At 38.1% G+C, this 17,857-nt stretch overlaps 1 protein-coding gene and 1 pseudogene across 1 annotated transcript; both read right to left on the bottom strand.

Moving 5' to 3' along the window:
- Positions 1 to 844: 844 nt before the first annotated feature.
- Positions 845 to 10,863, bottom strand: LOC135673490 (alpha-amylase isozyme 3C-like; annotated as a pseudogene).
- A 266-nt stretch (positions 10,864 to 11,129) lies between these two features.
- On the bottom strand, positions 11,130 to 17,853 carry LOC135673488 (plant UBX domain-containing protein 10-like). The gene is made up of 4 exons (XM_065182501.1): positions 16,918 to 17,853; positions 16,109 to 16,279; positions 15,776 to 15,979; positions 11,130 to 11,605 (listed from the first exon to the last, which is right to left on the bottom strand). The coding sequence occupies exons 1-4, from the start codon at positions 17,686 to 17,688 to the stop codon at positions 11,375 to 11,377; spliced, it is 1,377 nt and encodes a 458-aa protein (XP_065038573.1). The 5' UTR covers positions 17,689 to 17,853; the 3' UTR covers positions 11,130 to 11,374.
- Between the last annotated feature and the right edge of the window lie 4 nt (positions 17,854 to 17,857).

Genomic DNA, 17,857 nt, shown 5'->3' with positions numbered 1-17,857 from the left:
GATAGCAACTTTATGTACAAGCTTTTCTTTGTTTTCTTTTACCCCTTCAAATTGTTATAACATATGCCACCAGCTAGCAATTCCTACTCATATTAATCTGCTAAATGTGGGGTACATAATCAAACAAAACAGTCCAATGTGGCTTCTATGACTTCCCAAATCAAAGAATGTTTAAACTCGTATCTTCAATGACTAAATATAAACTAAAGCACTGTCGGATAGCCAGAGATGGATAGAGAGGTTAGGGATCATGATAAATAAATCACAATTTATAATTTATAAAAGATCAAATATTCCCTTCAAAATGAGTCCTTTACATAACATTTTCCATGATTGCATTATTAGAGAATCCTCAGATTCAATTCCCTTCTATTGAATCATTCTCCCTCATGATTCGAAAAAATATAAATATTTACAACAGATTACACATGTCTTGATCAAAATCTTTGCAACAAATTGACGACCATCATGACAACCTAAAGTAAGATGATTCTTCTATCACCATTTCAGAAGCAAAAGGACTATCATAATGCCTTAGCATTGATGACATATCTAGGTTTCTGAGCTGGTCCATGCTCACATTAAACTTAGGGGTTGATTCTAAAGTTCAACAGATGCTTGTCCCCTTTTCTACCTAAGAGACTCCGAGAATGTCCTAAGAAGGATAATAGAAGAACTACCTCTTTATACAAAGAGAGTCCTAAAGCAACATGAACTTGGCCCTTAAGGCAAGGAGAGAAGCGGAAGCACAAAAAAAAAAAAAAAAAGGAAAATCCAGTTTCCAGCTAATTTGATATCGAATCTTTGATGGCATTTCACTTAACCATACAACACTGATGTAAGAAACAACAAAAACAATTCTTAGTTTTTATTGCCAAAATTAAATAGTGCTTGAGAATATTGCCAAAATTAGTGCTTGAGAAGGTAAATGTTAGGACCATAATCATAATTCAGATAAATAGTGCTTGAGAATATTGCCAAAATTAGTCATATTTTCCGTTGGCAATTGCAGAAATACAATCTCTAGAACAAATGCTGAATTGATCATTTCTTATTTAAAGATGATATACAAGGATAACAACAATAATCTATAATGTCTCAACTTTTTGGGGTTGGTGTGCAACAAAATGATGCCTATCCTGGATGTTGAGGAGGCAATCTAATATGTGAAGAAGATCAAATGTAGGATATGTTTATGGAACGATAGAGCTATTGATACAGCACAAAGTCCTTTGCATGAGACTGATTGTATTCCAAACAGTCATAACACCATGTCACATGCCAGGTTTGATATGCCTATCCAGTAATCATGTAATAGACTGAGGTTAATCCAGTGAGTGCTGTGATATGCAGAGAAATAACGAGGCCATAAGTGGGGATCAAATTAAAGGATTGGCAATGATGCTTTTGATTGAGGTTTTCAAAAGAACTGATGGATGGTGAATTATGTTGATCATATGTTTTGACGAGGATATGCTATGGTGATACTCGTAGCAGAAAATGAAGGTATGGAAAAACCAATGGGGGGAAATTGTTAAGAGTCATTATAATGTCATGAGAAACAAAAGCAAAATAATAAACTGACAGATGTTACTTGAAGGAGTCAAAATGGATCACAGGAAGACGCCGATGAAACATAAAAAAAAAAAATTGATAATTTGGACTACCAATTCAGGAAGGTCAGCCTTAACAAGCTAATTTTTTATGCTCTTAATTATAATATTAAAGATATGCATTACAAGCATGGGACGGTGTGATTAAAACTATATATTAGAGATTTTTTTCTAAGTACTACTAGATCTCTAAGATATGGCTTCGTTTCTATTATTGATGATGGATCTTAATCATATATAACCAAGGATAATTGAATTTTTGAGGAGGAGAGCGACGATCTTCATGTTCTCCCTTTTTTTCCTATTTCTTTCTTTCACTTTTTCCTCTTCTTTCTTCTCCCTCGGTCACCGTCGACGATAACGCCTCAATCAACGACGATAACACCTCAATCGATGATGCCGCTCAGTAGTGGGCAGTCCTTGTACCGATCTGCTGACGGACCATTACGTATCATCTGATACGGGCGGTATCATTCGGTATTGCAAACCTAGGAGCCAACAATGACAGGAGCAATGGTAGGATTTATCATTGTAGTGATATAGTGATGACAACAACAATAATGTAAAGGCCAATAATGGTGATGACCACAAGGCTTACTACATGAGAAGCTTAAAAAAAATCCGAAAACTAACTTTTGTTTTCTTTGTACACCAAACCCTACACAAGATTAAAAAAAATGGTGAAGCATGTGTTTCAAAAATATAATTTACTATAAGCAAACACATCCTTTGATATCAATACTAGACTAATTAGCATAGAGAAAATTCAACCTCATAATAGCTACTCGTGCAAGAAGGAATTAATCTGTGTGGTTACAGTCGGACACAATACTGTTATAATGTCTAACTGTAGTTGTTAAAACTTACATTTGATATAATGTCTAACTCAATCTAATAAGAAGAGCCCAAGCTAATGGAATGTGTATTTTACCAAAAATGAAAATTCATATCGAATGCAAATTAAATATAAAGATAAATATTGTAGAATACTACCTCTAGGGCAATCCTCTAATCTTCTTCACCATAAACTTTGTATGCAACTCCCCACTAGAAGCATATGAAACAAAAGAAACCATTAAGCAAAATACAACAATAAAAGGATATCAGAATAAAAAAATGCAAACACAAAAACAAACATCTGTTTTTGCAAGTACAAGAAAACATATCAATTGTTTACACATCTCTTTTTATATATCTGCTTCCTGATACTCTAATGCCTACAATGTGATCTAACTGTATGTATATCAATAATATATTTTGTACAACACATGTAACAACAATTGTTAGTTATCTAACATGTTTATTTGTGAGCATTTATCATTCATCAAAATGCAGATTGTTATTACAACAACAAAGTCGTAAATCCCAACTATTTGGAGTCGGCTACATAGATCTTTTATCATAATTGAGATTTGTAAAAAATCATATATTTAGTTAATTTTAAGATATTTAAATCTTTATTTATAATTTTTAGTAAAATCATTTTAGATATTCATCTATCTTTCCTCGTATCACTAACATTAATCATTTCACCTCTTCGAACTACTACATCTAGAGGTCTCCTAAGCACATGTTCATACCATCTTAAATGATTTTCTCTCATCTTATTCTCAATCGAGACGTTACTAATTGTTCATAAATAAAAATATTTCTTTTCTAATCTTTCATAGTAACTACACACATTCATCTTAATATTCTCACCTTAGCAACACAAACTTTTTATATATGTTATTTCTTAATTGCCCAGCATTCAGATTCATAAAGTATTGTTGGTTTCACAACTACTTTATAAAACTTTTCTTCTGATCTCAAAGGTATTCGATTATTACACAAGACTCTTAATGCCCCTTGTCGTTTTAACCATCATGTTGTTATTCAATGAATAATGTCTTCATCGATCTCTCCATATCTTCGTAGTTCAAGTTTATAATCAATTTCACTTAGGCTCTCATCAACTAGGATAATATCATCAGTAAATAACATTTACTGGAGAGGTTTATTATGTAAATGACTAGTAAGTTTATCCATTATCAATGTGAAAAGATAGGAACTTAATGAGAATCTTTAACGTAATCTTATATTAATAATAAATTCACTAGACACACTTTCTATAGTTCTAATACCAGTAGTTATATTATTATACATATCTTTAATAATATCAATATAATTAGTGAATATACATTTCTTTTCTAAAACTCACCATAATAAATCTCTAAGAACCCTATCACAGGCTTTCTATAAGTCAATAAAAGCCAATGTTCATCGTACCGTAGCATATTATTCGATATGAGTAGTATATAAAGGTCTGACAGGAGATCGATACGGGCAGTATATCGACATTTCCCTATGTACCATGTGTTGGTACACTCGGTACAAGTTGGTATGGCTCGATATGTATTGTACTCATAACTAATCGATACATCGATATAGACTAGTAAGGCGAACCATGATAAAGCTCATATGCAATTTTTTTTTTTTTTCTCTCTATACTTTTTCATTAATTGTTTTAATAAATAAATAGTTTTTATGTTTGATCTTTCGAGCATAAAATCAAATTGATTTTTTGAGATAGTTGTTTTAAGTCTTATCATATTTTCGATAACTCTTTACCAAAATTTTATAATATATTATTGTAGAAAAAAAAGGGTTCTGATGTCACATATGTTACTACCAAGTTTATAAGCATTTCATAGCGAAAAAAACTATCTATGGTGCTCCAAAGAAATAGATGGATTGCATGTAAACATGATTCCATTTAATATCACAATGAAACCATCTTTTTTCTAAAGCTAACAACAGCACCCAAGCTTTCACACTAAAATAGACTTACAAAGATGAGAAACGTTAACGAAAGAGAAGCGAAAAGTCTCTTCCATGATTCATCATCATCGTCTTCATCTCTTCTCCCACACGCAATAGTCATTGCCAGAGGCAACGACGTGGAAGTTGGAAGGAACGAGATTCCCCACGTCGTATCTCGAGCCTAGCTTTGTCAATATCTTCCCATCGATCATTGCCATGTAGAGGTCAGCATCAGAGGCCAGAATGTTGAGAGCGCTACCCGAATGAATTCCATTTCGTGTTCTGGTTTTAGCCAACCGAGTTATCTTCTCCTTCAATCCCCAATCGAACATGTGGTCGTAGAACTGCACGCACGAACATATAATCGTCAGGCTATGAAACTATTTGAATCGAATGTTAGGTAGAAGCATATTTACGATGGAAGGGACTCCCGGATGCGTGAGTATATAAGCGTAGCCTTGCATGACCTTATCAGAAGGAAAAGGCCACAACCTTTGCGTCGAACCGGTATCGTGGTTGTCGACGAAGGTGACAGCCTTCTCCAGCCACCACCCCATCATGCCGGGCGCCTTCCCCTGGGGATCACGCATCCTCCACAGTTCACCTTCCACGGCAGCTTGTAGTATTCCCTTTGTGGTGAAATCGAAGGCCGTCGCTGGGCCTCCGACCTGCTGAACCCAATTAACCAGCCCTTGGCGGTTGCCATTCTGATCGTATGCTGGCTTCCCATCGTTTCCGTAAGCTAATGAACTCCAGATCTCAGCCACCACGAAGTTTGGCTGTGTCTGTTCGACGTAGATCTTGGCGATGCTTGAGGAGTAACCCTTGGCAAAGTCGAGCCTCCACCCGTCGAAGCCGATGTCAGTCTTGAGCCAATTCAGCCAGTCCGTGAGCTCACGCTGGACCTGCGTGTTGAGGTGGTCGATGTCGGGAGCCGCCGCGAAGCCCTCGCCGGTGTCGAGGTTGCCGGTGCCGTCGGAGTACTGTGTGTCGTCCCTACAGATCATGTGTGGACCCCAGTTGAGGCGGGCATCATCGGTTCCGCCTTCGAAGATGCACTATATGCATCTCTCGTCTTGCTTGTCTGCGCAACGATGGTTGATGACGATGTCGGCCACGCATTTGACTCCCTTGTCATGGAAAGCGCCGATCAGCGCCTTCAACTCATCCTGATTCCCATACTTGGAGGCCCGGCATGTAACCTGAGAGGAGAAGTCTCAGAATAGTTTAGACCAAGGCCAACTCGGTCAACATGTGAGAGTGATCACGACGGCAAATACGAATCACGGAACGACCTTGAACGCCGACAGAGTGCGAGGGCGGAGGCAGCCAGACGTGGGTGACTCCAGCGTTGGCTATATCAGCGACTTTGTCTTTCAAGAAGTTATACCAGCCGCCTTGCTGCCTCCACGACTCCCAGTTGAAGCCCTGCAACGTATTCGTTTCTCTTACTGTAAACGCGATGAAGGACAAAGGAAAGAAATGGATCTGTTTATCTCTACCTGGAAGAGTATCTGGGACTGAGCCAAGTTCGGAACGACAAGAAACAGAAGCAGAAACATCCAAGGACCAAGTGATTTCACTTTCAGAACAATAAAAAAAGAGGATGCAAACGAATTATAAACAGATATCTACATGAAAAGAAACAAAATAACAAGTCACCATACACCACAAAAACATATCAAACCCTAGACATCTCGGACAGCTCAAGCACATGCAATGCATCTCTCAAACGAGAAACAACCTCGTATGATCTTTGATTGTTTCCCCAAACAAGCTAAATATTTCACAGCAAACCTAATTTAGGATAATGACACAAGTATGAAGACCAACTAATCATTAAAAGTTGTGTTTAGATCCCCAAACAAGCTAAATATTTCACAGAAACCCTATTCACTGCCTCAGCCCTCCTAAAACGTTTAAAGTTGTGTTTAGATCCGACCCGACTTGCTAGCGGGTCTGTATACTCGACCCATAATTCCGCCAGTCAAATTAAATGGGTCGGATCATTTCATTCGATGATTACGGATCGAGATCGACAGGCCCAGGAGACATGAGCTGATCCGCTCTTCTGTTTGGATCTAGCTAAATGCATAATTAAAAGAAACGCTCTTAACTATCTCTTTTAAGCTTCTCCTCTTTCTCGTTCTAGTCAACAACCACACCACCGACGTTCCACTTCCATACATTTGATGGGAGGAACATCGAGTTCCTACTCCTCGTTCGACTCAGTTCTTCAATGATTGCCTCCAAAACCAGCTTGGTTTCATGGGTCAACGGGCTGGGTGGCGCCCGTTCCCTCCACTTTGATGTGATTATTTTGTGCTCCTCTTAGATGTTGTTACATGCACGTTTCTCCTGTCCCTTTCCATGGTTTCATGACAAAATAATATGTGCAGTCGAGCATATCTTTGCTGACAACTCCTTTTCATCTTGTGATTTGTCCGTCCCAACCTATTGATTCTGAGATGAGTACTTTCTTTAGAGAAATAGAGAAGCTTGACCGGGAAATTGGGTCTGAGACAAATTAAGTTGTGTATATACGATGAAGCAGCATGAGTTGTAAGAGAGAGGTATAGATAAGATTCATAATGTTTTGAGTGTTGGTGTAGTCAATAATGGAGAAATCGACCGTGATATTGAGATGCATTATTACTTTGATCATTGGCGTCGATGAGGCCATCTGAGAGGAGACATAAACCATGTTATTTAATCCCTCCCCTTTTTTTCTCTCAAGTCAAACGATTAGTATATTGCATGGTGTCAATCGACCTTATGCATGCATGCATGATTGAGTAGTAGTACGTACTTACGGAAAGCTTCCCTTTTGATTCGTTAATGAAGATTATTAGTGTTAGCTTATTCCAACAATACACTAACATCTTCTCTTAAAATAATTTTGAATAAATGCAAATTCTTCGCAATAATCAGAGTATTTCCTTTTTTTTGGTTTACAATTGGTATGATTAATCATAGTCTCTTCTTTTGAGTGTTAGAATTGACGAGGGAGAACATCCAAGAAATGGTGAGATCGTCCTCCACCATGTGCTTTTGGAATCATTAGGCTTTAGTTAATGATACATGTGTTGACTTGAATATATTTTAATCCTGTCGCCATTCTTCTCCCACCTGAGCAATGTACAGTGTGGTCAAATGATTCAGCCCCCGCTTTCAAGCATTCCAAGGTGGCTTGCATGTATGTTGCAGTTCAATTGCAGCCAAATCCAGTGGCATGCATACAGAAACAGAAAGCAGGGATGGATCCAATGATCCAAACACTTTAAGAACTTGAGATAGCATGGAGAAATTAATGCCAGCAGGTGAAGCTCTACAGGCTCATCTGAAAGCCAAATGAGTGTTAGAATTGAATGCATGCATCTGAAAGCTCTACAGGCTCATCTGAAAGCTCTACAAGCATGGAGAATTGAATGCATGCATCTGAAAGCCAAATGAGTGTTAGAATTGAATGCATGCATCTAAGAGCCAAATTTCAAATGCATGCATGCATCTCCACGTGACGTAAAGATATGAGTTATTTTTCTTTTGGTCGACACTAGAGATGATTTGTGGGCCAAAAATCCACAACTATTTGCATCACATAGTAACATTGATAAGATATGAATTGCTCCCAGTCATTTCTTGCTTTACAAATGATTCCACTCCACATGTGCATCACATGCATATCCTTTTCGCGGACCCTCATATTCTTAACTGAAAAGCATCAGTGAGAACCACCAGCTCCAATAACATGGCATAATAATCCCCCGAAACCAAAGGCCTTTGTCACTGATAGATGCCAATTCTCATGCTCTCTGGTATGCCTTTCCAATTCCCCACAATGGGTTTTGGCAGAAAGAGCTCTTAAGAGACTCCGACCTTGATTCGATATAGCGTTGTTTTTGGGGGAATAATCTTGCCAATACCAGAAAGAGCTCCACAGAAGGCCATCATGCATGTTACCCACAAAATCACAGTAATGCCGCAAGCATCCATGACACATTAAATCAGATGATTACTGAAACAAATAGTCAATAAATCAACTATGACAGCATCAAAACAAGATTACTTTTTTCGTTAATTACCCACAAAATCACAGTAATGCCCCAACTGTTCTTCTTTCCTGCTAGTTTTCATATTTATATTTTTCATTGATGCATTTTTGTCTTCTACAGTATTACAAAATAGTACCGGTCAATCAATCATTGAAACTGATACCAAAACAGTAAATAGAATCTCATGCTTGAATCAATTCCATGTCTATGAAGCTTATGGTTATCATGGCTTTCAAGAAGTAAAAAATGACATTCAATCAGTTGACAAACAAGTAAATATTGAAATTTATTTGAAGCAGCATATCACCAAAAAAACCAATTTCTACAGATCGAAATAGTTCAATTCAGGTAAAAACATATAATATTTCTTCTATGCCATTAATCAAACAGATAAAACTGTTTCATTAAAATGAAAGAGATGCCTGATCAACCAACGAGAACATCAATGTGGGCACACATGTAAATGAAACCGAATTATCTAAACTAAAAGGCTAAAGCAGCATGAGCTAGAGAATGAGAAAAATGCATCATACCTAAAAGCGCAAAATTTGCAGCACGTTCATGTGTTTTCATCATGATCAACTCAAAGTCACCAGCAAATGACTGTTGCAACCCAAAATGAACAGATGATGATGTGGATTGACAAATCAGGAAGCAAAATATGATTTATTAGTAATTAATTTTTCATGATTTCAGCAAAAAATCAGTGATGGATCAGGGCTATGATCCTCCCTAAATTAACCCTGCACGAGGAAGAGCAAAAGAGCATATAGAATTATCACTATATTACAGATCAAAGCTTAACTTGGAGAACAACCTAACTCAAGAACAAGGAAACGTAAAGCCAATAAGGAATTTATACACTTCGTTTACCCAAAAAAATGGAAAGGCAAAGAGAAGGGGACCATCGGACCCTAATCAACCCAAGCAAGAAAATTCGATACGACAAGATCATCCGATCCCACGAAAAGAACAAGAAACCTCGATTCGCCCACAAAAAACACTCTTCACGGGCCACTCAACCAAATTAAAAAATGAATCAACGAAAACACGTACTCAAGAAGGTTACAGAAGAAGTCAAAGATCCACCAAATTCCGATGTACGCCTCCCAATTTCACAAATATCACGTGCCCGTTAAATATACCTCCGTATATTTAATGTAAGGATTATCACAGATATTCAATTTTATATAACATCTATTTAAAATGGAAAGATCTCACAGGCAAAATGAAGACAACAAAACAATAATCAAAATACTACCTCAACAACATAAACTACAAATATTATACGTCAAACAGGCTCAACAGAAAAGACCGTCCTTAGCTCATCGCAAATTCATAGAAGAAAGCATTATATGTTAGATTCAAAACCAGATTGCGCGCAATAATCCCTCGGACGGCACATAATCCTATAAACAAACACAACCATGGACGAACGAATCTCTGTACATTATAAAGGCCTAGCAAGATAAGAATCAAGAAGAGATTGGAAAACAAAGGGCTACCAAATAACCGCTTACGTCAAGTAGTAGGCGGTGACGAAGGGTTGATACCATGAAAATGACCCGATCAAAGAAAATAAACAAACACACAAGAACATATCTCAAAACCCTCAAGAAGGAACGCGATAAAGATCGAGAGGGAAGATATGGGAAAGCTAGGGCCAGAGTCAGGCAGCAGAGAGAATCAACCAAGCCAAGAAATCAAACAAATTAACCACTTACGTGAAGGGTTAATACCCTGAGAAGGATCCGATCAAAGAAAACAAACAAACATACAATAACAGATCTCGAAAGCCTCAAGAACTCAAGACAAACAAGGCATAAAGATTTAGCGGGCAGAATTAGTATAGTTAGGGCCGGATTCCAAGCGATCGCTTCGATAAAGAAGCAGGCAGCAGAGACATCAGCACTGCTAAATATGTTGGCTTCGGTCGCTGCGATCATCGAAGCCAACAAATCAAACAAAGAAACCGCTCACGTGAAGAAGAACTCGATGACGTAGGGTTAATACCATGAGAATGATCCGACCAAAGAAAACAAATAAACAGAACAAATCTCAAAATCCTCAAGAACTCTTGACAAAAGAATGCGACAAAGACTGAGAGGGAAGAGAACGGATAGTTAGGGTCAGAGTCCAAGGCAATCGCTTCCATGCGAAAGCAAGAAGCCCGGTGAGGGTTGGATACCTCGAGATCGGCGCTCGTCGTCGGCGTCGATCCCTGCCATCATCCAAGCCAAGAAATGAAACAAGAAACCATAAAATGGCAGACGATCTCGGAACCGTCAACAACCCTCGACGGAAGAGGCAATTGAGAAAGATCGGCAAGTGAAGTTTCTAGAAAAGGGTCGGCTGATCGCGTATCACGTGACATGAGCTCCATTGTTTTTTTGGGTGTGTGGCCACATAAACGCATGGCGCATTCGGATTCGGATCCATATGAACGGTTGAGATACGTTAATGATCGGTGTCTCAGCAGAGACAACACGGATCTAAAAGTAAGCGTGACCATATTTAGTGAAGTGGAATTGCATCTTCGATTGTTGCCCAAGCAACAATTAAAATCTCCATAGAGAAGGGATGTTAAATTTACGATAGAGATTACCGATGCATCAAAAAAATATAAAAGGGCTGTTAATTTTACAATAGAGCAGAAAGCTGATTGAATTGAAACACACGGCCCTGATACCAAAATTTATTGTTACTGACGGAAAAATATAGAAACTAATTCATCGTTAAGGATCATATTTAACAGCGAGGAATATGACCTACAATACATTTTGAGTGATCGTTCATAAAGATGGAGTTTCCCTTTCCTTTGTTTAGAAGGAAAAGATGTATCTACAGGCCATATCAGAGTTCCAAGGCTTGATGATCAGGATCTCATCTTCTCGATAGCTTAAACTCTCATGAGTGGATCTCAACAAAAAGACTTGCCTGTGGATGCAAACCTGCTTCCTTGAGTGTCAATGAATGCTTTTCTGGACCATAGGAAACGCGGGGAAAATTCGAGACCAGTGTGTAGTTTTCAGCTTTCAAGCACTCTAATGAATCAACATAGTCATATAAAGCGCTAATTGTAGCCGAACTATTGAACCTCCTTTCCTTGCGCTCTCCAGTCGGGAATCGAACAAGGACCTAATAACAAATGCAACTTCCGCATCAGATTTATTGTCAAAATTGCTTACAGAGGTGCATGCAGAAAACCAAACATATCAGCATTTAACAGCAGCATTTAATCTAGAACTCGATATTCTAAATGAATTATAGTTGGACTGAAAGTTCTAAACAAACTATTTACCAAAACCAGAAGGTTCAATACAAACTAAGAAATAGGAGACAGAAAATGTTCCAAGCAAGGCACCCTATGTAGTATGGCATAATCTGACAGCATGAATATATATATATATATATATATATATATATATATATATATATATATATATATATATATATATATATATATCATGCCACTATATAGATATCATGTATCATATGTCATAGCTTAGAATAAACTATTACTTTTGACACACATCAATTTCTCTGAATATGCCAGCATGTACCGGGCATCTACAAGGATGGGCATGGGACAGTACGGCAGGTACCGCACTTGCCTGTACAGGTTTCAAATAAATTAGACAAGTAACTTTTCCAAACATCACATGATCAATCATAATTTGATCACATAAATTTTGGTTTTCACAACCCAGAAAGTGATTTGATTTTGGTGGTTTAAACGGTCTCACGTTTCTGGTCAGGTTTTAGCAGTTTAGATCTATTCAGGTTGGTTGAATTCATGGTCTTAGGAAGAGATTGAAATAGAAACTTCAATGGAAAGTATCAACATAATCAAGGTTTCAGCCAATGTTTCAATTGACCATATTCAGCAAATTCAGTCAAAAAAACCTAAACTCAGATGGTGCTTGAATTGGGATCAATCAATCCCAATGATAGATGAAACTCAAGACCCAGTAAAGAATGACTAAATAAAGTCTTCAAATCAACCTTAAAATTTCTACTAACTACTTATTTATTCACCTAATAACAAACATTTAAAAGACAAACATTTTGTACATGTTTAAGTAGTAACATTGATGGATTGTGTCATTATTTTATCCAACTACTTCAGTAATTTAAATTACCAACTAATTCAAACTTCACTCAGCATGCAGCCCTCAAGGCAAGGAAGTGGAGAGGTAAAAGCAATGCTCTTACCAACCTCTCTGCAATTCTCCAAGAAATGTTAAGGAGGATAAAAAACCACTAACTTCGGTTACATAATCTCTTTCAAACACCATAAGAAATTGCTAAGAAAAAGAAAATAAAGAGGCAACTGTTTTATGATAATTTGATAGTTACAAATGAGTGCCTTTATGGAAACATAGAAAAAGACTTAGTACAAAGGGCAAGAAAAAAAAGGGACATTGTGGTGCATAAGGTTTTCAAGAATGCAAGATCTGGGGAGGTCAATATTTGCTACATTACCCCTTACAAACTGAGTGGTTGTTTCCATGACACGAAAAAAAATCGACCTTACCATGTCACCGCAGCACCTCCCTTAGAGGAGCAAGAGATGCAAGACAACTATTTCATTAATTTTTTAAAAAAAATCATTATGTATGTGAAGTATTATATAGATTTTTAACGAGCATAACTTGTTTTGCATAGACATACATATCAAAAACTGGAGATGGACAGGAAGGGAATTATGATGTTGTAGTAACAGATATCACTTTGAAGCATATCATAACAAGATTTTGGCACAAAGATCTGGTGCAGCACAAATCTGATGGTGGAAAAGAGGGAAAGAATAGGAGTATAGAAGAAGAATGTGAAAATAAAAGATAAGAGGAAGATCAGTTGCCAACAAGCAAACACAATAAATTTTTAAATAACAAATTTCAAAAACACAACTTAATTCACTATTTATTGCAGTCTCCTGAGACCTAGGACAACTTAAAAAGAAAGATAAACTAAATCCTATCCTATAGTAGACTCCAAGTCCTATCTAAAGCCTAACAAATAAGACTCATGATTAACACTAGTAAGACCACCAATTAGAATATGACAAAGATCTTTTTTAAGATAAAAAATCAACTAAAATAAACATATAACTTGATTCAAAAACTCAAAGAAATTATGACTTGTATTAACTCTAGAATAGACTTATTAAGACAGTTGATTGGGCTGCATCAAGATATTGTTGCTCAAAACCAGCACACTCAAAAGCATCTTGAGTCCTTTCAGTAGTGCTCTTCCCTGCTCCTAGTTAGCCTGCTTACTATAATATTGATCGCTACTCTTACCTATTATTATTTCCAACGCTCTGACCTAATGAGTTCTTCTCTTCACCAAAATGGCTATGTACAAACCTTCTGATTTTTTTAACTTCCAAATACTCATGCTTGATTGCAGAACTGTACAAGACCCTCAAATGTGCCCTTACTTTCTGCATGTCCCATCTAATGATTCTTCTCCTATCCCCTCCTTATCGAGTATCCCAACCCATTATGCAGTTGCTATTAACCAAAGTTGATGATGCAGTCCACACATTTGGAACAATAACTACATTATATCCAAGGTTAATATGCACATTAACTGGATATGTACATTTCTTTCAAGATAATCAAACAACAAAAAATAATTACAAAGATCTACTCAATTTATTTCTGGCAGAGATTTTTTTGTTGTGCTAAACAAGAAATAGTAGGAAACAAGCAATGTTACCAAATGACTCAAAGGAGTTTGGTAGACTAGTCAAGGTATTTACATGATTATTTTTCCAATAGACAGGCATAGGAAACTGCTGAAAACCACCGAAACACCATTGAAAAAACAGGTAGACTGTATGAACAGTTTGTATGGATGATTGACACTGAGTTTGGGCTTATTAATGGTCCATCGTGCATATTAAGCGTCTTCTATAAACTGTTGAACCTTGACTTGATTGACCCAGGAAGTTTCAGTCCTATCTGTTCTGTAATACTGGCCTTCTTCACATCTAGTGATACTCCATACGACCTACTAGCTTCCAACAATTCCTAATATCTGACTCCACTAGATGATTACCATCATTATGTTCCATTTCAATGCATAGGATAGTGACAGCTATATTAGAGCTAATATGTAGATGTTCTCATAACCTTTCCTTTTACAAGATAGGTCTATTTATGTTCCAGAAACTCACCAAATTTCTCAAACTATTTCATATATGTTCAACATAAATTTCAATTATGCTCAAGAAATTTCCTTTTCAAAAAAGTCAGTAGTGTATACTCCCATCAAGGTTAGACCAGTTTAAATTAGTTTATAATTAACTATATTCTCAAAAAAGCTCAAATAACTAAAAAAAACATAAAATGTTCTACACTGACCAATCTCCATCAGCAATGAATTCATAAAAAAGCAAAATGAAGGCTCCTATATCTAGCTGGAAACAAATAACCAACTTTTCAGATGCCTGGGAACTGCATACTAGCATCGATTGAAACATCATGCTTTTAATTGGACATTATGAATTTCATTAGAAAACTACTGGATAAGAACCTCATAAAGTGATACCAACCTATTGAAAATATATATGTATACCAACTGCTGGCAGACAAATCCACTACATTTAGCATCACCTTTTACAGGTTTCTAAAGTCCAGTAAACAGAAAGGATAATTATCCAATAAGTAATCATTTGTTTTATTCCTTTTTCTGCTTTCTTTCATTTGAGATCTTCTGGACAACTATATTGGTAAAATTCCTAAAAGATACATGACAATAACCAAGCAAAATACTTTTATGATGGATTAGGCAAGAATCATAATATTAGCATAAATTTAAATTTTCTCTTTCTTTTGTTTGCTTTTAGTTTCTCCGATCACCAGTCCTGTTTGACCAAAACATTATATGAGCAGCACTGGGATTTCCAGTCACATGCTACTTGCTCTTGTATCCATTGTAATAGTGCTCGCATCAACGAGAAACATGTTGTAAGGTGAGAACAAATAGATTTTGTTTCTAATATAATAATCGCTTAAAAGTAAAACAAGTTCAACATACACAGTAAGAAAATTCTCTCTCTAATACCTTGCAGCACACTATTATATAAAAAATGTCAAAAGTATTGTGTTTAACAGGTTCTAGCATCACTATTCCAAAGGTAGGAGTAACAATTTGAAAAAGGCATCTTGCAATAGTTTATTCTAGACATTGATTAATTGTACCATTTTTATGACATATGAATGTACCAATAATCAAGTCGGCAAAAAAAAAAATTAACACATAAATCCAGGCACTAAATAGCTACACAATACTTACTTGGGTGACATCCGGTCCTTTATCAGGCTCAACACCAAGTGACATTGCTTTCTCTTGCCGCCTTCTAGCAAGAGCAGCTTCTTTATCAGCAGCTTCACGAGCTGCTCTTTCCAAGGCCTCCTCTTCCTCTTTACGCTTCCTTTCAGCCTCTTCAGCTTCCCTCTTCAACCTCTCCTCTTCTTCAATCGTCTGACGCTCTCTAGCCTGGTTTCATAAAAGATTTATAGTGTTTAGATGCAAGCAAGATTTACAAAGATATATGTGGCAAAACAGCATTGCTTATGATATCCCCAGATTCATAGAATCAGACATTGGACCAAAGACACAACATACTTGATCCGCTTCAAGTGCTGCTCTATATGCAGCATCTTGCTCCTCTCGTAACTGTTGATTGTTTCGTCGCTCTTCTGCATCAAGTCTTGCTGCAACTAATGAAGGAGCACACTCTTCTATCACACGTTGAAGAATAGTAAGCATTTCTTCAGGAGACTTTGGGCCCTCAATCTGCAAAGTGTAGTATAAGAGGCAACAACTGGAAAGACATTGAAAAAATTGTGGCATCACTCAAATGTATACAAGAAAATAAGTAAAAATTGCATTTTATTCCATGTAAACATAATGCTTAAATATTGAAACAGAAAAAGTCAACTATGAACCATGCTATCTTTTAACATCATCGGTCTAGCGAGCACCAACAAGCATAAGATAAAGAACAAGTCAACTACCTTTTGTGCTTGAAAGAGAATGGGCCCAACATAAGTAATTTAACATCAATTATTGACATTTATTGTGGCTTGTCATTAACGTTGTTGTCAATTATTGACATTCATAGAATTAAAATGTGTCAGAATATATTAGTCTTCTAGAACAGAAAGTGTGAGAAAGCGATCTTGAGCATAAGCCACAAATATACACTTCAAACTATCTGTCATATGGTTTAATGTGAAGCATTCTCAAAGAAGGCCTACGTTCAGACTGCGATTAAAAAAAGTGTCATTTTCTCTTACAACGACAACAATCCGTTCGTAATTTCAGGGGAAATTCTTCCCCCAATCTATACTATCAAGTTTGAGATAAACAGAAGCAAATGCATAAATTTACATGGCAAGTAAAAAAACGAAGAACAATAACAACTGGTGCACCTGCTGAAGTAGAACAATCCTCTGGTTGGTGGAGGGCATGACAATGGCACAGAAGGGGAACCTCGATGCCTTGAGGCTGTTGCTCATCTTGAAACCCTCCTCCCTCCTTATGCTCCCGCCCCAAGCCACAAAGTTCTCATTCACAAAAGCAGCAACGACAGGCGAGCACAGGCATCCCTCGCAGAAGGCCGGCACGTCTGGATGTTCTGATGAGTGCAGGTACACGAACATGAGCTTATACTCCCGCTGGGACCGCTGGAGGGCGTCCATGAACCCCTCCGGTACAAAGTGGGGCTTGCTGTCGGCTGCCGCACCTCCGTAGTCCCTCTCGAAGGCGGCAACGAAGTCTGCAGCCTCAGCCGCAGAGGCCGAGAGGGGGATCAGGCGGTCGCCCTCCTGGCCGCGGGGCGCGGCGGCGAGGCCAAGGAGACCGAGCGTCCGGGACATGACGCCGCCGGCGATCCAGAAGCCAAGGCCCACGGCGCCAGTGACGAGGTGGACGCCACCGGAGACGACGTAGAATGGGAGGGTGACGATCTTCCAGGCTAGGCCGGGAGGGGGAGCGGGAGCGGGAGTGGGAGCGGGAGCGGCGGCGGCGGCGGCGACGGCAGGTGGATCGGAGGAGGAGGGGGGAGCATGGGAGGTGAAGGAGGATATGGCGAGTTCGAGATCCCAATTGTGGGCGGAAAGGATCTCAGTGCAGAGGTCGGGATCGTCGAGGCCGGTGATGGCCTGGAAGTAGGCCAATTTGTCCTCAAATCCATCCGCCATGGCTGCTGCTTCTTTCTTCGTCGAGATCAAAGCCGCAAAGATTCCCAATCTTCCTATTATCCGGGAGTTAGGGTTTCTCGGGCGGAAGGAAGAAAGGGGAGACTCGACTCGACTCGTCCGTCTCTGTTCTGGGTTTCTCTTTTCGTCTCCTTTTCTTCCTTTCTCCTAG

Source organism: Musa acuminata, chromosome BXJ1-5 (genome assembly GCF_036884655.1).
Source record: "Musa acuminata AAA Group cultivar baxijiao chromosome BXJ1-5, Cavendish_Baxijiao_AAA, whole genome shotgun sequence".
Taxonomy (NCBI): Eukaryota; Viridiplantae; Streptophyta; class Magnoliopsida; order Zingiberales; family Musaceae; genus Musa; species Musa acuminata.
This window is presented reverse-complemented; position numbering and strand designations above follow the sequence as displayed.